Source organism: Ambystoma mexicanum, chromosome 12 (assembly GCF_040938575.1).
Source record: "Ambystoma mexicanum isolate Mex_15411 chromosome 12, UKY_AmexF1_1, whole genome shotgun sequence".
NCBI classification, from domain to species: domain Eukaryota; kingdom Metazoa; phylum Chordata; class Amphibia; order Caudata; family Ambystomatidae; genus Ambystoma; species Ambystoma mexicanum.
The window spans coordinates 1182648562-1182671604 of record NC_090936.1 but is presented as its reverse complement, the minus strand read 5'-3'; the positions used below and the strand labels follow the sequence as shown (position 1 = coordinate 1182671604).

Genomic DNA, 23043 nt, shown 5'->3' with positions numbered 1-23043 from the left:
ATAGGTTTGTCCTGGTGCTGGTTGACCACGCCACCAGGTATCCTGAGGCCATCCCATTGAAAACTGTGACTGCCAAGTCAGTTGCAAAAGCTTTACTTGGCATCTTTACTAGGGTTGGCTTCCCTAAAGAAGTTGTGTCTGACAGAGGCAGCAATTTTATGTCTAAGTATATGTAGGCTATGTGGAAAGAATGTGGGGTCACCTATACGTTTTCTTCCGCATACCACCCCCAGACCAATGGTCTGGTGGAACGGTTTAACAGGACCTTGAAAAGTATGATTGGGGCTCTGGAAGAACCTCAAAGAAGAAAATGGGATCTTCTTTTACCATGCTTACAGTTTGCCTGCAGAGAGGTACCACAAGAGGGTGTTGGCTTCAGCCCCTTTGAACTTCTGTTTGGTCACCCTGTGCGGGGACCCTTAGCCATAGTCCAGGAGGGATGGGAGATGCCCACTCCCCCTATTACTACCAACGTAGTAGACTATGTGTTAGGGCTCAGAAAAAGGGTGGTACTCCTGATGGGTCTGGCTAGTGACACGTTGAAGGCAGGACAAGCTCTGGTGAAACATTGGTATGACCAGAAAGCTTCCCTCATCAACTTCACACCTGGTCAGCAAGTCCTGATCATGAATCCCATAAGGCCTAGAGCTTTACAGGATAAGTGGTCAGGCCCTTACACAGTGGTGGAGCCCCTGGGTGAGGTCAACTATTTAGTGCACCTTGGAAGGCCTGGACAGGCTCCAAACGTGTTCCATGTAAATAGGCTGAAAGCTTTCATCCCAAGAGTTGAAATTGCAGCACTGCTATTGCTTCAGATGTTGAGGAAGAGGGGTCTGAACCTCTCCCTGACCTTTTTCAAAGCAGTCCTTCAGATAGCTCCTTTGAGGGTGTCCGAGTGGCCCCTCACCAGACTTCTGATCAGCAGGCTGAGGTGAAACATTTGCTTAGGCAATTTTTCAAGTCCCCTGGTTTGGCACCTTGGTGCAAACATAACAGACACAGGAGACAGTGTACCTACCAAAAGTAGGGGATACAGAATGTCAGCTAAAGTACGATCTTACATTAAGATAGAGGTCAACAAAATGTTGGATCTTGGGGTGATTGAACCCTCTAGTAGTCCTTGGTCCAGCCCTGTCGTTTCGGTTCCAAAAGCAGGTACTTCTGAATTGAGGTTCTGTGTGGATTACAGGGCTCTTAATGCTGTCACCAAGACAGATGCGCACCCCTTGCCTTGAACAGCTGAGCTGGTGGATACCTTGGGTGCCTCCAAGTACCTCAGCACGTTTGACCTCACTGCAGGCTATTGGCAAATAGCCATTGCAGAACATGCCAAGGAGAAGACAGCGCTCTCAACTCCAGAGGGTCTTTACCAGTTCAGGGTAATGCCTTTAGGGTTGAAGAATGCACCTGCCACTTTCCAGAGGCTTGTGAATCATGTGCTGAATGGGTTGGATGAATTCTGTCTCGCATATCTGGATGATATAGCAGTTTCAGTGCCACCTGGGAAGACCACGTGAAACACCTTGGGATTGTGTTACAGGCTCTTCAGAAGGCCCACTTGACCATAAAGGCCAGTAAATGCCAGATTGGACAAGGCTCAGTGGTTTACCTTTGACATGAAGTAGGTGGAGGGAGGATACAGCATCTACCCAGTAAAGTACAAGCAGTACAGGACTGGCCTAACCCCACTACGCAGACCCAAGTGAGAACCTTCTTAGGACTCACTGGGTGTTACAGGAATTTCATGGCAGACTATGGCACCATAGCTGCCCCTCTGACTGCTCTCACCACTCCAAAGAAACCCAAGAAGGTAACTTGGACTGAAAAGTGTGAGAAGGCCTTCAACGGCTTAAAAGACTCCTTGTGCCAGGCCCCTGTTCTCAGGGCCCCTGATTACCAAAGACCTTTTATTGTGCAAACAGATGCCTCTGACACTGGGATAGGAGCTGTACTATCACAAGTAGATGAGAAGGGTAAGGAACACCCTATTGGCTTCATTAGTCGCCAGTTTAAGGACAGAGAGCTCAGATGGTCCACAGTAGAGAAATAATGTTTCTCTGTTGTGTGGGCCCTACTGAAGCTGAGGCCCTACCTCTATGGGACCCACTTCACTGTGCAAACTGACCATAAGCCCTTAAAGTGGCTAATGAACATGAAGGGAGACAATCCAAAGTTGCTCAGGTGGTCCATAAATCTGCATGGCTTTGACTTCACTATTGAGCATAGGCCAGGTGTCCAACATAGCAATGCTGATGGGTTGTCCAGAATGTTTAACCGACCTGAACAAGAAACTCATCCAGGGGTGGATTAGTTCCCCCTGTCCTTAGTCTGGGAGGGGCGAGTGTTAGGAAAGATTTCATATTTGAATGTAATTTATTTTCCCTCCATGTGGTAACCCCCAAACTTTGTGCTGCTGTTTTACACCCTGATCTACCCTTTGCCAGAGAAGCGCAGCCCTCCACCGCACTCCTCTGGGCTTTCGCTCAATTCTTATGGGGAAACTGACATGCCCTTAAGACAGTCAGTACTGGGAGACTTTGTTTCCCTTAGTTCTTTCCTCATGTTGCAGCTTTTGTGCAATATGTAACAAGAGTGCAATGTGGGTCTCTAGTCATTCCAAAGGCCTTAGAAACTCTCACTGGACTTATTAGGAACTGTGCAGGTGTGCCACGGACAGGACTGGTGGCAGCTACCATTTATCTTATGTTTTGAACCCTTTTTTGCCATATTATCTACGCTTACCGCGTTTGGCACAAATAGGTGGCCTGGCTCCAAAATGGACATGCCACACGGTTCTTTGTCCTGTCCTTTGGCCATCTTGCCCCTTCACCTTCCCCCGGTTTGAGCTGACCCAACCTTATTTGGTCATGCACTTTCCCGCGAAACCCAAAGCTTTTGTAGGCTTCTGCATGCCTTGTGTGTGTGCCTCCAGGATGTGGGCTGGGATGTCTGTTCCCAACACACATCCTGGGTGCCAGAGAGTCTGGAGTGTCCTGAATGCCTGGGACCACCGTGGTCCGTGATTGGTCCACGTATGGAGTGAGTGTTTGTGAGCAGATCTCCCATTGGGTCCTCTCCGTTTTGGCTTGAAGGGAACTTTGGATAAGAGGAGGCCGAAAACACCACTACCATGTCGATCTCCTGAGTTCACACCAAACAAGGGATAAGGAGCCAAGTATCCTGCAACAAGAAGCCGAGTCGAGGAACCGCTGGTGGTCCTGCTGGAAGGTTTGGCACCCTGAGCCCGCTGTCGTCCTGCGAGACCCCTATGCATCAGATCATCCTAGAAGGTCTGTGAAGGCGCTTCGACCCATTGGAATAGTGGGACCAACTATTCTCGGCACGTTCATCAAACCCTTCAAAGAAAGCCTCTTTGGAAGTGTCCCTGGGCCAACCAGTGGGCTGACCAGTTTACACGGGATGTTTGCTCTGTCACCGCTGCCGTTTTCGGGGAAGCCCTCGAAAACTGGCCTACTGCTAGCTCTGTGTCCACGGGACCCTCACACCGAATTTCGTACACTTGGCATTCCCAGGTCTGAAGTGAGACGAGTGCGCCCGAATCAGAGTAAACGCGATTGCCGTGTTGCCCTGCTGTGGTAACGACATGTGCACGTTCGCTGCATTTGTGACCCCCTTCATCCTGAATCCTGCTACCGTGGAATCTACACAGTGTCGAGACGTCCTGATTGTCACAGCCGAACCTGCCCGCAGCATGAACTGAACTGGCGAAGTCTGGGTCTGCCTGCGTCGGGGAACGGTGAGTAGTCCATACCCCAACCAGTGGCCCCTAGCGCAGGAACCCATTTCTCTTCCACCTCTGTTGCGAAATAGCGGATCCATCCCGCACTCTCACCCTGCTTCTGCCCGCAAGTGGAGGTCTTGCTTGAGTAGTGGGGACTTGTTCTTCATCTCCTCATCCACCTTCCTGAACTGTCAGAGACCCTTGAAGAGACCCTATTTTGTCCATTGGCACAAGCGCGTGCATGTACTATTGAGCATAAGGCTCCTCTCTTTGTAGGGCTTGGACTGCCTCATAGTTGGGTGTATTTCTGATGCCGAACTGGGTCTAACGATTACTTGCACTGCCTGTTTTCCTCCCCATCTAGGTGGTCTACATATTTCGTGCTTCTAACTCCTTAGACCCCTCGGTCTTGTATATATATTGTATTGATTGTGATGTGTTGGTTTACTTTAGTATTATTGTGATTCTTTGCTATGGTCGATGTTACAAAGGCCTTGTAATAAATGTGTCTATATTTTTAATATAACACCTGTCTGGAGTAATTTGTAAGTGTCCTTGCTTTGTGTGCTCATTGAGGTCTTTCAGTCACCCTCAACCCTCTTGAGACTTAGTCTTGACCGCTGCCATCACTACCCTGATTGGTCTGGCTTGTCCAGAGGTTACCCTGTTCCAAGAAACTAGGCTGGCCTTCTGAACCTCTGCCCCTCCAGGTCAGAGTTCAGAAATCCATCTTAACACACAGCACTAGTGTACTCTGACGGAATAATAAAGAGTGCCATCCTTAAATTATAATGAGCAGCATTTCCAAGGCAGCTGGACCCGCCCCCTTCTGAGCACTGTTAGGGGGCATTTTTCAGGGTCGGACTGGGGCATAAAATTGGTCCAGATACCAATGGAAAAGTGGCCCAGGATCACAGATTACAGCTCATTCCTTTCAGAACTGGCTGTTCGAGGACTACCCTAGGGTTTATTTTTGGAAAAATATGTTGTAAAAAATACATTTGAAAGCATAATTGCTTAGCAATATTGGTCAATACTAGCTTATGAAACTGATCCACTCTGGCCCAAAAAATTGCCCATTCTTCTCCAAAAAACCTGCCCATTCTAAAATCATGAACTGGCCCTTCGGCATGGCCTTATTGCCCTGCATGCCAGTCCGAGCCTGGCGTTTTTGCATATAACTGAATGCTCAGCCCTTTAGTAGCCGGTAGGCCTTAACTCCTGCATGGCTAATTGTATAGGCGCTATATTCATGCCGACTCCACAATTGTGTCAACTGCAACACCAAGAGGCCAGAAATAGTGTCAGGCTGAAGAGAAGAAAACATATGAGAAGCAGCCCCCAGTGGTATACAACAGGGGGAGGGGGAGGGTTTGATCCTTCAGGGTACAAGGACCCAGGGTCTGGAGTCGCCCCCATCCAACCGTGAGCCCACGAAAGAAAATGGCAGAAGAGGACTCCTGACAGACCTTGAAGCGATGGTGGTCTTCACAGAACATGGCGACCCTTGCTCACTGTAGCAACCTTACCCCAGGGCACACCAACCTGTGCAGGGGGGGGGGCACGCGTGCAATGCCCGTGCCCCCACCCTGCAATGGGGAAAACTGGCGGCGGGAACAAGGACCTGCCTGGCATCATAGAGGTCCATGGGTGATCATGCAGGCAGCGGAGGGCTCCGGGATGGACAATAGCCTCCCTCCGTGCAGGTTATCACACAGTTCCCCCCCCCCCCCCCCCGCCCCCATACGACTCACCCGAGATCCAAGCAACAGCAAAAATGTTTCCAGACGGGCCATAAAAACTCTGCTATGGTCCACTCCTCTCTCTATAATGTGTCCAAATCATTCGAGCGCCCAGAAGCAAGTCACTTTGCAGTTAATAATAATAATGTGGCGCTTTATATAGCTCTTCATGCTGGATTCCCCAGCTTCTAAGTGCTGTAATAATCAGTGTTACTATTATTTCCCTCTGGAACCACTTTCAATGTATCATCCTCGGGTGTGGGATGGTGAAAGGCTGAGTCAGCTCAACCAGGGTCTCAAGTCCTAGTCGCACGACGCTGTCTTGCCTCTTAAGGCGGGTGTGTTACACCCCCCGGCCCCCATTAAATCAAGTCAAATCAAATGACCAAAAACTCCTAGCAGACTAACAGGCCTGACTAACATACACAAGTGTGGACCCCAAAGAGAAGGGCATCAGGTGACCTTCACACCCCTAAGAAAGCCGCACACAGCATTATGCATGTGAAGGTTTAATGGACATATGTCAGCACGTTTCGTGCATAGACGCTTTCTCCTGGTAAGGTACTTTGCAGTTCCACTTTTCTGTTCAACCTAGGATCGCTTGGACACCCATATGCCCTGCACCGCCAGAAGGCTTCCTGCCAAACTCATCCTACACACTCTGTAGGGTCCATTGGCAGCTATCTCGATTGCTCCAGCCCCAAGAAAGTACTACATTCTTACTACATTCTACACAGTCACTTCAGCCTCAATTGGGGTGACTGATTAATTCTCAGAGGATAGCTCAGGGGCAACGCGCTCGTCTTGGAACGCAGTGCAACATAGGTTCGATCCCCGGTCCGCGCTTACAAACCTCGAAGCACGGGATAAATAACTAATTAATGCTTTGGACAACAACTCCCATGAGCCCTAGCCAACATAGTCAAAGGGGAGGGATCATGGAAGTTGTAGTCTAAAACATCTGGAGGGTTGCAGCCTGCTGTGTGACAGTGTAGTTCGAAAGTGGAGGTACCACCCTGCGGCCACTTGCAAATTTGGTGCAAGTGCCCACCTGCCCCTTGTCCCAGATAAATAATAAGTAAATAATAACAAGCAACAAACAGTAGTAGTGCACCCAGCAGGTGGCAAGTGCTAGGTTTGAGGCAACAGATAGGGGGAGTCTGGTAAGTGCAGAGAGAAGAAGAAAAAAAGGGGGTACTCTATGGTTACAGGTACAAGCCCCAGTGCAAGGGTTTGCCTGGAGGCAGTGCGGTTGGGTGGCAAGCTGAGCGGGTACCTGGGCCCGAAAGTCACAACGTAGGCCATGTGCACGGTGCCCAGAGAGAGCAGATCAGTTCGGGACAGGAGGGGCGAAGGCAGAAGAAAAGAGGAAGGTCTTGAGGTGCTTCCGGGAACCGGAGGTGGATTTCCTAAAATTTCAGAGTGACAGGGAGGCTGTTCCAAAGGGAGGCCCCAGCCGTGGACAGAGATCTACCCCGAGGCCGCTTCTTTGAGAAAAGACTGACCTTGGAGAGGAGCATCAAGGCCCTTGGAGCTGGTTGGATTCGGGTCAGAAACAGGGACGAAAAATATGTATTGTAACTGTGTGTGTGCTTGCATGCAAGTGCTTGCTTGTTCATGTACGTTTGTATGCGTGCATGCATGCATGCAAGGGTATGTCTGTATAAGTGTATGTATTAATGAGAGTTCAGCGTGAATGGTGTGTGTGTGTGTATATATATGGGTGCAAATGTGTGTCTGAATGAGAATGTACAGTGAATGTTCTAGGTTTGCGTGTGGACAATGCTGCCCGAATGTTCTGCGTGCGTGTGTTAATGATTGAGAGAATCTGTATGGGTGAGTGACTGGTGGGTGAATGGTTATAAATGTGTGCATATGAAGCTGGGGCCCAGGGGCATTGCAGCACAACACGTGGATGTTTTCTAACAGTGACATGACATGGTCTACTGGCATTATGGGCAAAGCCAACTTGATGAGTTCCATTACATGGAGGAGCATTTAGGGTGGGGCTTGATAGCACAATGGGGCAGTCAGCCAGGGCATTTTCTTTCTGTGGCTTGGCACTTTTTACTAATATTAAATGCCAGGCCAATATGATGTGTGTTATTAAATAGTGGGAGGGAGCATTTTTGCAGACATGTTTTCTTACTGTGGCTTTGCATGTTTTACTGGTGTGAAGAGAAAAGACGACATGGTGAATGTTCCTGCAAAGTGGCGGGGGGAGTATTTGTGCAGCCAGCAGGATTTGTTACTGACACGTGCCTTTTTTTACTGGCTTTATGGGTAAAGTTAACATGAGTGTCATTACATGGGGTGGTATTTGTGCAGGCATGATTCCTTTTTATGCAACTGCATTTTAGGGCAAAGTCAGCATGAAGAGTGTCATTACATGGAAGTGGGGGTAAGGAGAGGCATCTGTGCAGCCAGCAATAACATGTTTTGTTCCTATGGCATGGGATTTCTTTGTTGGCAATAGGGTGAAGGCCAACAGGAGTAGGTTTGTTCCTGGGGATATTAACACGCATGAACATCTTTTCTTATGGTTTCATTAGTGTGCATATTACTGGCCACACACAGAGCTGGGTTGGTACATTTGGGTGTCAGGACTCAAGGGCCAGGCACAGCACAGCACCCTTGTTTCTATGGTAGGTGAAAGATTGAAGGTTTGATTAAACCACATACCTAGAGCTTACACCTAGCGCAGTGTGTGGCATGCGCAGTGTGTGGCATGCCCGTGCAGCAGCACAATCATGATGCGCATTGCGCATGCGTGGTGGCCCAAGCCAGCTCAGAGGGTGGCGTGGCTCGTGCTTTGTTGTCGAGCTTAGAGGAGGGCGGGGATGCGGTCCCCAGAGTGGCAGAAGGGGTGTGGGGAATTTTGTGTTATGCCATGGCCTTCAGCCAATTCTACAAATTCCCCCCAAACCGCATTCAGCTCCTACAAGCATGAAAGATACTCAAATCCCACTCCCTAGCACCTTGCATAGGGCCGAGCTGTGTAGGCTCCTAGAGGTGATCTCATGCCCTTTGTCTCAGTGTACACGTGCACATTTAAATATCTAACATAGCAAATGTCTAATAAACAGCCTGGAGTCACCCTTCTCTGGAGGGAGGGCGATTTCAAGAAGAGCTCTGGTTCTAAACCCTGTGGAAATCATGTCAGCCCCTGGGGTACCCTTTTGTCTTTCTTGTTGTGAAGAGATCACAGCTGCACACACTGGGGGGGGGGGGTCACAGTGTGAAATACTCCCTGCCAAAATGCCTTTAATTCCCAGTAAGCGCCTGCCTGTGGCTGTCACAATGCTTTCAAGAGATCAGAGGTGGGGGGCAGCAGGAGGAGTTCGTAAGCCCTGAAAGCAGGGCCTGAATTATGTGGGACCCCCGTGGGGTCGGCTTCGGGCTCCAAGTCTGGCGCCGCTGGGCTGAGCTTCCACGCAATGCTTTTAGCTCGAAGTCCTTGTCCCTGTGGCTGCTTCGCTGTGCAGTCTACCTTCAAGGAAAGGGAGTCTGCGGCCTGCAGTTGAAAGCAATCCCTTCTGCCGCTGTTACTGTGGAAGGGACCTGCACTCTCATTAATGAATTAATTTATTTATTTTATTTATTGCATTCATATAGCGCGCACAGCCCTTAGGCATCTGGGCGCTTGACTTAAGAATGCAGTTACATAGGCATTGCTTGATTGCACGTGAGTCACATTGTGCGTGAGTTACATAGGCATTGCTTGATTGCACGTGAGTCACATTGTGCGTGAGTTACATATTTGCACCTTGCGGTAGTGTAAACAGACATCAGGTGCTTGCTGTTGTATTGCAAAGTGAAAGGGCAGCAAAAGGCTATTGAGCAGGCAGTATCATACAGCTGTGGACTGCAAGGTAGTTAGACAGTACAGCTGCACAGGCTAGCAGGTGACAGACAAAGGCGTTGGCGTGGTTGGAGTGTGGCTCGGTTGCAGTGGGTCCTGAGTGGGTGGTGGACTTGGTATTTAGTACTTAGTACTCGTTCACAGGACATTCTGATATTGGTTCTGTTGGGCGATCTACAACCATCTACTCTTCTAAACTTAAATTGCATGAGAGGTAGGTTTAAATGTACCCATTCAGGGGTCAAGTCCTAAAAATGTAACTGGGGGGGGGGGCGCTCATCAACAAATGCAATGGGATGTGACGTTGCCAGAAATTAGCATATCAAGGTGAAATATGCACATTTCATTAAATTGGCTTTTCATAACCATCAAAATTGCACAGGCGGAAAGGCATTTGCCTTTCATAAAATCAACACACACACAAATCCAAGAGATGATATTTTCTTCTAATAGTGGTTTTTAAAACGTTAGAAGGTGTGCATGTTTTAAACTCCAAGACCAATACAAATGTTTTCCCTGGAACTCGCAGTACCAAAATGACACATTTCACCTTTAGTTGTTTGCTAATTTTCAGTTGGTTATATAGTGTAGTGGTGAAGTGTCAGGTCTAGAACCCAAACCACGGCAGTTCGATACCCGAGGCCGGCTTTAATATAAGAATTCAAAGAGGACATTCAATGGTGCGTATTTTAGCTGGCACTGAGTCCACCCTCTGAAAAAAGTGGTGCCCTCGACTTGAGCCCTGCCTAAAGTGATTTATGCAGGCGCCACATGCAAATACCCCACCCAGGGGCATCGATCTGGGGTACACTGCCCAGGCGCTTTTTTTCTCAATCCCCGGGAGCCTTATTGCCAAGTCTCTTAGCGTAGCCTCGGTCTACACATTAATATGTCAAAGCATGTAAAGAGCTGTGACTATTCAGTTGCACAGTGATTTTGAAGCGCCATCAAGCTCACAGAGTTTACACAACGGCCACGGCATTCATGATGTACAGGGTAGAATGTCTGTTTTCGTGGATTACTTACAAATTCCTCTCCCTTCCTTTTCTCCAGGTGACTGCTGGTAAGACTCCTCCGGCTCTCGCGGTCAGCGATGAACTTACTGAAAAGGGAGGAACATTGCAGGGGTCACGTGATGTTCTTCTTCATTCCAACACACACAAAAGCAGACCAAAAGACACTGACTTTTATTTCCCAGTCCACCCCTGCATTGGGCTCACGCAACGTCTTAGAGGGGTGCTATGTTGTGACAGCGCCAGTTATTTTTTTGTTGAGTTGTTTGCTAATGATTTTTATAGATGTTTGGAGGCCCCTCCCAATCCCACTCCTCTCTGATTATTTCCTCCCTATTCCCCATCCCCCCATACGCCTTACATCACCTTACCCACCCCCCCCCCTATATTTTTCAATTCGTTTTTTTATTTAAACATTTTCTTTAAAAAAATTAATCGAAAAATATACTGGCGATGTAACAACGTCGTACCGTAAGAGGGTCGGGGGAGGAGGCGGGGGCAAATAATGTCTTTCCACTTTTGCACAGTGCTTGAATGAGTAACAACCATAGCGCCAAGTGGCCACGTGACATGAGAGCCACCTGCAGCCATTCCTCGCTTTAGAATAACTTGCACTTTGCATGCTGGGACTTGCATAATGATAGGTTACTATACTTTTAAACTGCACCAAACCATCAACGAATTTCTAAACTACAAGTCCCAGCATGCAAAGGGCTAATGTCTAAAAAACAGGATGGGGTGACCGTGTTGCTGATGACATCGCGATAGTTGGCATCTTATGAATTCGTTTGAAGACTTTTGTTTAACTTCCAATAATGAAAACTGCTGAGAATTTTTTTAAAAAATGTCCATTGTGGAAATGAAACTGGTGTCGATCCATCACAAATGTAATAATGACAGAAAGCTCCAGAAGAGCTGAAATCGATCAGCATAACTTCTAACAGAAAAAAGGAAATCTGAGCGCAGTCACCAGCTGTCATGTCAGTAATAACAATAATACACAGAATGTCATCCATGGAGTGACATATTTCAATCTAAATTAAAACAGCATTTATGATACTTATGCAAATATTGCAAGCAATGTATTTCATACAGTGGTGGTTATGGGAATGTAATTAGTATACTCATTGGATAACATACCCAGAGACTACAGGCCATTACCGCATAAGTTAATGCCCCCGAGGCCCAGAGATTAACGAAGGCCCTCGGGGCATTACCTATGCAGTTATAGCCTGCAGTCGAGGGGCATATTGCCATTAATACCCCGGCCTGTAAAACAGCGGGACGTGTTGCGTTTCACAACCGAAAAAAAAGAATACAAAAACGATAAAAAATGGCCGCCGCGGACATTAAAACCCAGCCCGTTTTCCTTTTTCCGCAGCGGCCATAGTAAACAAAGAAAATGGCCTCAATTGAAGGGGAGAAGGGACTATGCCCATGGCGGCCTTTCACGAACATTGACAAAAAAAAAGTAAACAGAAAAAATGGCCACCAGGGAGAAGGGACTACGTGTGGTCCCTTCTCTCCTTCCATGGAGGCCTAAAAGAAAAAAAGAATAACAAAAATGGCGTGAGGGACGCACAGGGATGTGAGCGGGTTTACCAATCGGTGCATTTGTTTCATTGAAAAAAAACCACGCCAAAATGAACCAAATACTCTATTTCTTACTGTGATTGTTATCCAAATCTAAATAATAGCACTAATAATAATAATATAACTAATGTATTCCATGGAGTTATATGAAACTATATAATAATAGTACTTATAAGAACAATAGTAATATTAATACAAACAATATTTGTAATTATAGAGTGCTTTCGCCAAAGCGCTGTATATTAGGAAACTGGGTCTTAAGCCAGATACGAAGCACATGATTGAGTGACTATTGGGCCAGTGCTTTGGGGATAACCTGAGAGAATGAACGGAAACAGGATGAGGGCGAGGGGGGCTTAGAGACAGTGAGGAGAAGTGGTCTTCCTTTTGTGAGTATTTCCAGATTCACTTACTACTGGGCAGGCGTATGCAAAGGGTGAATTAGCATGCAACCCCACGGCGTGGCAATTATGACAGGAGCCATGTAGAGGGCCTACTTGCCTTTATTCTTGGTGCCAGCGAACTGAACCCAAAACGCGGGCTAAACGGGAGCTTTCCCCAGTGCGCATGCGTGAGCACCGCGCATCCCCATTGGCAGACACACTCTATGGCAGAGTTGCACAGCTCCGTTAACTATGTCCTCTCCAGGACATTACATCTCTCCCTTGCGAGGAAAAGAAAAGTCACTTACGGTTCTGTGTTCTTAGATCTCTTCAATTAGACGCACAGGTTTTCTGATGCATCTTGTCGGCCTTGCCTAACGTTCTTCCCGCTCTTCCGCAGCCTCTTCCCTCAAAGGCTTATCATGTGACGCTGCAGTGCTTTCTTCCTCACAGCTGTCTTGACCTTCTTCCTTGTACAGCCTGAAGTGAGAGACATTTCAAGTGACCACTCTCCTGGGGGTGCAAGCAGTAATCATCGTTCCATTCACATGAGATCTCGTCAGATGGTCCGGATTAAACATTGACTCCATCTTCTCATCTTGCCGTCTGCATAAGAGTACCATGCCACGTACTTGCAAGTCAGAGCTCTTGGTTCGTCTTCTCCTGTCGGTGTATTCCTTCATGTCCCGTTTCTTGCAGGCATCCATTTCGTGTCCTTGCTCAGGTCACTTGCCAGGTGAGGAAGTCTGGACATTATCCTTCTGCCAAACAGCAATTCGTAAGGACAGCTTCCATTCGTGCCATGTGGCGACTTTCTGTAATCCCTGAGCATGTTGTATACAGCTTGGTTGAGTGACACGGACTGAGTTAATTTTTATGGAGAACTTTTTTTAGACTACCCATGAACTGCTCCACCATGCTGTTTGCCTGTGGCCATAGTGGAGTGATCTTTCTATGGTGGATGCCCATGTATTTCATGAATTTTGCAAATTAAGCGCTGCTGAAGGGTGGACTGTTGCCTGACTTCAGGACCTCTGAAATGCCCCAAGCAGAGAAGATATTGTCTAACACTGGTATAACAGAGCCGGCTGCCGTCAATGATATCATGTGTACCAGAGGAAATCGAGAATATTCATCCATGATGACTAGCCAGCATTTATTTTCTCCAAAAAGGTCCAAAGAAGTCAATTGCAAGGTGAGGCCATGGGAGCTCAGGCATATCAGACATCTGTAGGGGTTCTCTATGATTCCTTCTAGAGGTACTGCGACACAAGTGACACGCATTGATTGTGCATTCTACCATCTGATCTATTCCCGGAAACCACATGGCGTCTCTCACTTGTCTATTCGTGGCCACCATCTGCTGTGACCTTCGTGGGCTAGATCTACAACATGTTGTCGCAGGTCGGTGGGAATTACTATTCGAAGTCCGCACATGACGAGTCCTACCTACCGCTGATATCGACAACTCTTCTTGTACATTCCTGAAGGCATGCAATTCGGTAGTGGAGCATTCTCTGCTTATATGGTTTGTGTCTCTCCATCTTCTGGATCTGGTCAGGTGCTGCACCTTCTTCAGCATGACATCTTGCCTTGTGTGATCCAGGATAATCTCTGGTGATGATTTTGCCCTTGGGGGGCCTTATTGAGTGAGGGAGTTGACATACTCTTCTGCCATTGAGTCATCAGTGGATGTGCCCGGCAGTGGGTGACGAGACATGAAATCGGCTGAAATCAGTGAAATCAAAGTCCTGTAACCATAGGTCGCACCTTTCTATTCGTGGTGGCATCTTGCATCGAGAGCTTCCGTAGATGATCACCAAAGCTTGGTGATTTGTTACAATTGTAAATAATTTTCCCAAAAGGAACACTTGGAAGTGCTTGCACGCCCATACGATGATGAGTCCTTCTTTTTCGGGTTGTAAGTACCTGGTCTACCTCTGAAAGGCTCTTGCTGGCATATGCAATCACTGTTTAAAGGAGATTCTCGCCCTGGCTGGTGCTGCGCCAGGATTGCCTCCAGGCCAATGGGACTGGCGTCAACAGTTTCTTCCATGCACATGTTTGGATCAAAGTATGCCATGCATTCTGCCAAGCAATGTCGCTTTTTGTTTGCATCTTGGCATTGTTATGACCATGGAAATGTCCTACCATGCTTGGTGAGTTCTCAGAGAGGGGCTCTGGTGGTCGCAAAGTCTCAAAGGTACCGGCTGCAGGAACTAGGGGGCGAAATCTCAGAGATGGCAGCAACTTTACCCGGGTCAGGGATCATGCCTTCATATGAGAAGATATGTCCATGGAACTTGAGATTAGACTTGTGAAAAGCACATTATTCGAGGTTTAGTGTCAGTTAGGTCTCTAACAGTGTTGTGCATACCCGTTGAAGGGCTTGATCATGCTGTGCGGTGGTGGCTCCAAAGACCAGGATATCATCACTGAAGTTGAAACAGTTGTTCACATGACACATTACTTTCCTCATGCTTTCCTGAAATATTTCGGTTGCTGAACAGATGTTGAACCTGAGTCTCTTGTATCTGAAGAGTCCAACTGGTGTGGTGAAAGTAGTGATGTACTGGGATTGTTTGTTTATTCTAATCTGATGATATCCCTTGTTCAGGTCGAGCTTCGAGAACAATTTCGCCCATTTAGTAGGCTGATCATATCGTCTAGATGCATTCTGTGGGGTTTCTCATGCCCAATGGCCTTGTTTGCCTGTTGCATGTCCATGCAAATGCATATTTTCTCTAGTGACCCTCTCTTGGGAACAGCCACTATGGGGGACACTCACAGAGTTGGACCATCAGCCGGGTCTATTATATCTTCACTCACTAGACATTGTATCTCCTTTTCTATGAGCAGTCGCAAATGGATCAGTATTCTCCTCGGGTGTTGAGATACAGGCGGTATGGATTCAACAATGTGGAGTGTCACAAGGTCTCTTTTAAGAAAGCTGATGGCCTTCCACAGGTTTGAGAGTGCTCGCACTACTGAGAATCTGTGTTGCATGGTATATGTCACTGCCGCAATCTCCATCTTGAGAGCAGTGGGGCAGCCCAGTAGGTTACTCCTGGGAACCTCCCCTTGTAGCACATGAAATTCGGTGTATGTGCACTTTTCCTTGTATCGTATGGTTGTGAAGAACTTCCTGTTATTCCGCACTGGCCCTCTGGCTTCCCATTGGAAGGTCTTCAGATCAGACAGTCTTAACTTTGGAGGAAACATCATCTTGCGATATTCTGACACGCATTTAATATTTAGGGTGGCTCTAGTGTCGATGAGAAATTTGGCTGTGTGATCCCCTACTAGCAGGTTGATGTCACCCTCAGGTGAAGTCGTCAAGCCATTCATCATGTAAGCATAGTCGTGCTGTATCACCTCCCTGGAGGGTGAGTACAATAGAGATCTTCCTGTAACTTGTCAGACATGTTTTAGGAGGACTCGCCTTGCACCTGCATCTCTTCTTTGGCCAGTGATGCGCATACTAGGCTCTTGTTTGGAGGGTGTGAGATTGGACCCATGTAGCCGTCCAGGGTGTGAGTTGCAGATGACCGCCAGGTGGTTCCCTCTGCCACATTTGGTGCAGGCATGTCCAAATGTGGGACACTTCATGCCTTCTTGATGGCCAGACAGGTAACATCTCCCAGATTCAGCAGGTCCCCTGGGTGTGCTGCTACTTGGCTGTCTACTTCGAAACGCTGAGGAGGCCTGAAATATTTGTTGACTTCCCTGGACCTTGGTGGTTTCGATTTGTGAAGCTTGGGTGTCTGCTCTGGATTCCATCCTGGCCATTTGTAGTATGGTGGCGAGAAGGAACAGTTCTCAGAGCAGTTTTTACCTAAATGATAATGACAGGCATCCTCCTATGATCCTTAATCTGATGGCCTCCTCATTCGTGAATTTGTGGAATTCACAGTGCGCCACTAACTTGAGAAGATGAGTTGCAAAGGCGCCCATGGAGTCACCCGCTATCAGACATGCTGTATTGAAGGTGTGCCTCTCATGATCAATGTTGAGGTGTGGGTTAAAGTATGTGCCTAGAGCTTCCTTTAGACCTGCGTCTGGTTTAACCAATTCTGGCGGGAAAGTGGGTATGAGGTCCTCTACCTCGCCACCAACTAGATTCACCAGCAGCCTCCTGGCGAATTTGTCAGGCCAGTTTCGTCATGGGCATGCAGATCATTTTCAAACCTCCTTATTCATCTCTCCCATCGTGGTCTCAGGGCTTGCTGATCACCCATGTCGAATGGCCGAGGTCGGCGAAAAGCTGCTGCGTTTTGCACGTCTTCCTCACTTGGCTCACCTCATGACATCTCAGTGATCTGTGTCCTTATTGCACCTCGAGATTTGGTTTCACACATGGTTCTCTTTAGATTTCTTCATACAATGTTGCCGCTTGCAACCTTGGTTCTAACACAGGCTGGTTTGGTATCAGTCTCTTCGACTCGCCGGATGTGCTGTCTTTACTGGTGCTGCTTTGTTGTAGGAGCCAAGGACAATACCACGGTAGCAGACGCTCCTCTCCACCTTGGTTATCGACGCGGGAGAGCCCCAGGTGCCTCCGACACACAATGCAGGTTTCGTCAGCTTTAGTCCCAGGTCTTCGGCTTCTTATTTTCCAAAGTTGACAAAAGTAACAATCTGAAAAGGTCAAGTGCACCTCTCTCCTTGCAACCCTTTCTGTTCTTGCCGTCTTTCTCCTCGTATTAAACTGCCATATTGGAACTGCTGCTTCCTTGTGTGCTTTGCCTTGCTCAGCGTGTGCTTTCATGCTCCACCTTTTATCCATGTGGGGAAGTGTGATGGAAGTCAGGTGTGTGTAATGATTAGTAATTGCCTGACCTTACCTGACCAGTGTATTGGGACATGTCAGGTATACGGCTCTGGTGTTAGTCCATCGTTGCTCACAGTGGGCTGTCCGTAAGAAAGTGTTTGTGTTGGGAAAGGGGGGTGCGGGGTTGAGCTCCTAAGTATCCTACCTTGTAGGATAGCAAAAAGGTGTTACAGGGAAGGGCATACTGCGTCTCACCATCTGTTGTCCCACTCCCCAAAGACCCCTCATCCAGGTGATCATTCCACACTGGTCCACCCCCCAGAAACTGGATCCAAAAGCTAAGGTCGTGTCCTGGTCACCTGGATGACAGATCCACGGGGACAAGCGGGTGAGACACCTTCAGGTTTCTCACATACCATTCCCCTATGTGATGTAGCCAAATCTGTTTCACTGGGGAACTGAGAGAGGAAATCCACGTCCCCTTGGTCTTTGCCTTTTCAGTGCTCCACAGTGAAACAGTAGGGTTGCAGGCCTACGAACCATCGCATGACTTGAGGGTTGGAATCTTTTCGCTGGCTAATCCAAACTAGTGGAGATTGGTCCGTGATGAGTGTGACCTTTCTTCCTAGGAGGTATGAGCTCAGGCAAGGGCCTCTAGTTCCAGCATAGAGTCATATTTTTCACATGGGAAATGTTTGCGACTCGTAAATAAGATGGGATGTTACAATCCATCGCAAATTTGTGACAAGACTGCTCCTAGCCCTGTAAGGGAGGCAGGCGTCTGTTTGTAATACAAATTACGTTGAGAAATCTACTACCTTTAGGATCGGGTTCTGGCAGAGGGTTTGTATTAGGTTATTGTAACATATATAATCCTCGTCAGTCAAATGAATTTTCTGGGGTTTCGCAGTCTTTAATTTGTCTTTCAGCCTGGATATCCTGTCGGAGACGTTTGGGATAAACCTACGGTAATAAATGATTAACCCTAGGAATGCTCTGAGATATCTTTTAGTTTTAGGTGTAGGGGTATCTGGGACAGCCTTCACTTTCTTGCGTTGAGGTTGTACACTAACATTCCCTACAAAGAAGCCAAGTTATTTCACAGCTGATTGGGCCAGTCTGCATTTGGATGGATTGACAGTTAGGCCAGCTTCTCTGAGGGATCTCATAATAGTAAAGAGATGGAAAAGATGGTCTTCCCAAGTTTTACTATAAATGATGATATCGTCATTATAAGCTCCACATAAATCAGAGTTGGGCTATAATATTTTGTCCATAAATCGTTGGAAAGTGGCTGGGGCCCTGTGTAAGCCAAAAGGGAGGACTTTGAACTGGAACAGTCCCAGGGTCGTCGAGAAAGCTGTCTTTTCCTTATCAGGTCCATAAACTGCGACCTGGCAGTACCCTTTTGTTAAGTCTAGGGTTGATAGAAAAGTGGCATTTCCGAGTTTATCAATTAGGTCATCGATGCATGCCATGCGATAGTCATTGAAGTTGGAAAATTAATTAACTTAGCAACAATCTATGCAAAGCCTCCAGGAATTGTTAAGTTTGGTGACCAATATGATAGGGGAGGACCATGGGTTTGTAAGAGGGTTTGATAATATTTGCTCTTAACATTTTATTCACTTTCTCAACCACTATCTGTTTACAGGATTCCGGGAGTCTATATGGTTTCAAAAGAACCATTTTTCCCTTGGGCGTTCTAATGTAGTGATAACTGCCTTTCACTCTTCCTGGTTTCTCTGAGAATACATCAGGAAATGATACAATTAAATCCTTTAAATCTTCTTGTTGTTGATTAGATTGCTCTTCAGGAATTAATTCAAAGTTGTCTATTTCTTCTATCATACAGGATAGCATTGTGGCATTGGTGGCTGACAGGTTTTCTTTCCACACTTTTAAGAGATTTACGTGATATAAATGGACCTTCTGTTTCCTGTCAGGTTGTGTTACCTTATAAGTACACGTTTCTATTAGTTCCAGTATTTCATATGGCCTATGACACTTAGAGACAAGCTTGTTTTCCAAGGTAGGCAAGATGACCAATACTTTTTGTCCTACGGAAAACAATCTTAAGTTGACCTTTTTGTCATAGGTGGATTTTTGTTGGATTTGGGCCTTTTTTTCGTATGAGTATAGACTAGATTTCGAACAAGTCTCATATGCTCTCGCAATCTGGCAGCAGTTTGCAAAAGGGCAATGGGTGCCTCTTCTTCCCAGTACTACCGGAGCATGTCCAGGAGATCTATAGGTTCTCTCCCATAAAGTAGTTCAAAAGGAAGGAATCCAGTAGATGTCTGAGCGGTTTTTCTCACTGCAAATTGTGCCCATGGTATCATACAGTTCCAGTCCTCCCCGTCCTTATCTACCAACTTTCTTAGGATCATTTTTAATGTTTTATTGAATCTTTCTACCAAACCATCTGTTTGGGGATGGCAAACTGAAGTTCGTAGGGTGGTAATATGGAACAGTTCTTTGACTTCACCCATGAGCTTGCTCATAAAATTTGATCCTTGATCCATCAGGATTTCCTTAGGAAAGCCAACTGTGGAAAAATATGTAGGAGGTGCTTGTTAGGCAGAATCACATGCAATACCCTTTGGGAAAACTACATGCAATTAAGACTACAAGTGTCAGTACAATTTCACCTTTGGTACAAGCCTGTACTACACAGTTATGTGGTAGCAGTGGCTGAGCAGCCAGACCTATCTCAAGAGTTCAGTGAGCAGTAGAACAAGTTACACAAAGGACCAACCAATACAGTGATTCTAACAAACACTTACTCAAGGTTTCTTGGTAAAAGAATATACATTTATTTACACAGTCAGTTTGAAAACATTGCACTAGCAAGAGCAGCTCAATATCATATACTAATACACTACAAATACACAACCAATAAGTTAGTGAACAAGTTCAGCTCCCCTGAAGTGTGTGCAAAATGGCACTTCAGATACTTTTAAAAGGGGTAAAAAGACAAGGTTATAAGAATCAATAGCACAAATACTTGCATAGGCAGGGCAAAGGGTTTCAGTGAACTACAACCAGCAATTCAGTTCACAGGCCTGGGCCAAAGTCAATGGTTCAGAGTCTTTGTATAGGATAGCACAGTTCTGGTAGAAAACGGTTAAGTCTTTGCCACGGATTTTAGAAGAATTTGGCTAGGCAAAAAGTTAGACGAACGTTTAGGGAAGGACAAGCCTTCGATGTTGGGAAAGTTTCACAAACTTTCTCATTGGGGTCCTCCCTGCACCTTTACCACAATGATGTTGCCACCTCACTCCTCTAAGAAATCCGGACTGCCTTGACTTTGCCACCTCCAGAACTATGGGTTAGTTCCCTCTTTATGGACTCCTTCTACTGCCTTTGACTATCACTGTTCTTTCTGCTTTTTACTCCCATGTTGTCATCCTGCTGCGCAGTGCTTCCTAAAACCCTTTTCACCCTAACACCCGATTCCAAGATTGAAAAAGTAAAATCTTGTTTTTGCTTTGCTCTTAAAAGTCAATTCATGCTGTTTTTTCTTTGCTCGGCTTTGCTCTTAAAAGTCAAATTTAGCTGTTTTTGCTTTGCTCTTAAAAGTCAAATCTTGCTGCCCATTATGAAATTCTCTGTATTTTGCTTGTATACTGTTTCTTCTCTGTAACTTGCCAGCCCAGTGACCTCACCACTCTCTTTTGTCCCACACCTACCTGCCTTAGCCCCCCAGTATCTCCATCCTCTTCTCACTTCCACCCCAATGGCGCTTTCTGTTTCTCCTATCTTCTCCAACTGCTTCTCCATTGACTATCCTTCCCTTCTCACTAAGTCTGGCAGGAACGAGTTCAAAAAGGATATCTTGGCCTCTAAACCTTGTCTTCCTATCACCGACACCTACTCCAATGCTTCCGCCAGACAGACCCTCACCAACATCCTCTTTGTCGTTCCTTCGCCAGATCTATGGACTCCTCATATGGTCTCTGTGCTCTGCCCTAACTCCTCCTCTCCCATTAATGGTGGCACTCGCTGGGAAGTTCTCATGTCTTCCTTCGACTCCTCTAAAGTCATCATTAATGTCTACCTAAATGGCACTGTCATGGTCCAAGGCACTCAAGCCAATCTCCTCCTCTTTGATAGGCGCTTCCCACACCTCATCTCCTGCTGTCCCCTCCTCTCCCCCCTTGGTTACCTTGCCCTCTCTCTCCTCCTTTTCCTCTGCCCCTCCTAGGGCTCTTTCTCCTCAGCAGGGCACACCTCTGATCTGTACCCCTCCCCGGAAGGTCTTTAAGGCTGGCAACCTTCTTCATATTGCCACTCTCAACTCTCGCTCTGCTGTCAAACACTCCTCTGACATTTGCCACCTCCTTGAAGAACTAGACCTTGATGTCCTTGGTCTTACTGAGACATGGTTCACGGCCAGCTCTGTCACGAGCTTTGACACTCTCCTCCCTGATGGCGACAAGATCCTCTCAGCACCCAGATCCTCCCGGTCCGGTCGGGGGGGTAGCCCTGATCTTTCCTGAGTGGATTCCTGCCTCTATAATTCCCACCCAGACCTACTCCTCTTTTGAATGCCTTGTCTGTAGGCTTTCTCTCTCGCCTACCCATTCTCTTACTGTGGTTATCATCTACCGGCCTCCCGGGCAAATCACCTCATTTCTCTCTGAGTGGGCAGACCTCTCCTCCTCCCTCCTGGCCTCTACCACTCAACTCCTCCTCCTCAGTGACCTAAATATACATTTAGACTCTCCTTGCTCATCCTCTGCACTCTTCTGTGACCTCTGTGACTCCCTCTCCCTGTCCAACCTCCCCTCTGGCCCGACTCACTCTACAGGGCACACACTCGATGTCTTGATCTCCTCTGACCTCTCCCTCTCAATCCCTCTGACCACTTCTCTCTCCTGGAACGATCACTCCGTCCTCTCATCTCATCTCTCCCTCTCTTCCCCCTAAGCCAAGCCCACCCCAACACTGCCACCTACCTTCTCGGACATCCAGCCCATGAAGCGTGTGTCAGTTGAGGCTTTTGCCACCACTTTCTCTCCCCCCCTCCACCTTTGGCTGTCTCACATCCTGACACAGCCTTGTCTCTGCTCTACTGTTCAATTTCTGATACGCTTGATGCTCTTGCCCCTGTCATGAGGATCCGTTTGAAGTCCAAAGCCAAATGCAATTCCTGGTATGACTCTGACCTAGCTACATTTAAACGTAAGTGTAGGGCAGCTGAGAGGAAATGGAGGACTTCCTGTTCATCCTCTGACAAACTGGCCTGTCGCTTGCTACAAAGGCAATACCGACTCTCTGTCCTCACCAAGAAGAGAGTCCACATTCAAGCTTGTGTCTCTGCGGCATCTAACAACTCGGCCAAACTCTTTAAAATCTGAAAAGAGCTAGCCAACCCTGCTGCAGTCTCTACCCCTTCTGTTGCCTCCCAGGTTCTTTGCAATGCCCTTGCCTCTCACTTCATTTAAAAAACCCAGGACATCCTGTCCACCCTCTCCACCCTCACTCCTCCTCTTCCCTCTCCATCTGTGCTTGCTGACCCTCCTTTAGCCACCCTCCCACCATCCTTCTCGTCCTTTCCTCTTTTCACCCCTGACGAGGTTGCTAGACAAGTCCGATCTATGAAAGCCTCTTCAAAATAGGTTCATCCCTGTTCCTCTAAAACCACCAAGGACCACATTGACACCCTCGCTCCGGCCCTTGCTGATTTTTGCAACCACTCCTTTGCCTCTGGATCCTTCCCCTCCCCTCTGAAGCACTCCTTTGTGCATCCTCTTTTCAAGATACCCGCAGCTGATCCTTCTTGTCCAGCTAACTATCGCCCAATTTCCATTACTCCCTTTCTTGGCAAACTCCTGGAAAAGTTGGTCATCTCTCAGCTTAACCTTCATTCCAATTCTGTTGGCTGTCTCCATGACCACCAGTCTGGCTTCAGAGCTGCCAGAAGCACGGAAA

General features: G+C 47.2%; 1 protein-coding gene across 5 annotated transcripts in view; it reads right to left on the bottom strand.

The window, feature by feature from the left end:
• Positions 1 to 23043, bottom strand: part of SLC38A1 (solute carrier family 38 member 1) — a 697300-nt gene that overhangs the window by 435797 nt on the left and 238460 nt on the right. For all 5 annotated transcript variants that reach the window (XM_069629833.1, XM_069629835.1, XM_069629832.1 and 2 more), the window contains one exon: positions 10373 to 10448. In XM_069629833.1, the coding sequence (XP_069485934.1) occupies positions 10373 to 10448 (76 nt within the window). The remainder of the gene's footprint in view (positions 1 to 10372; positions 10449 to 23043) is intronic.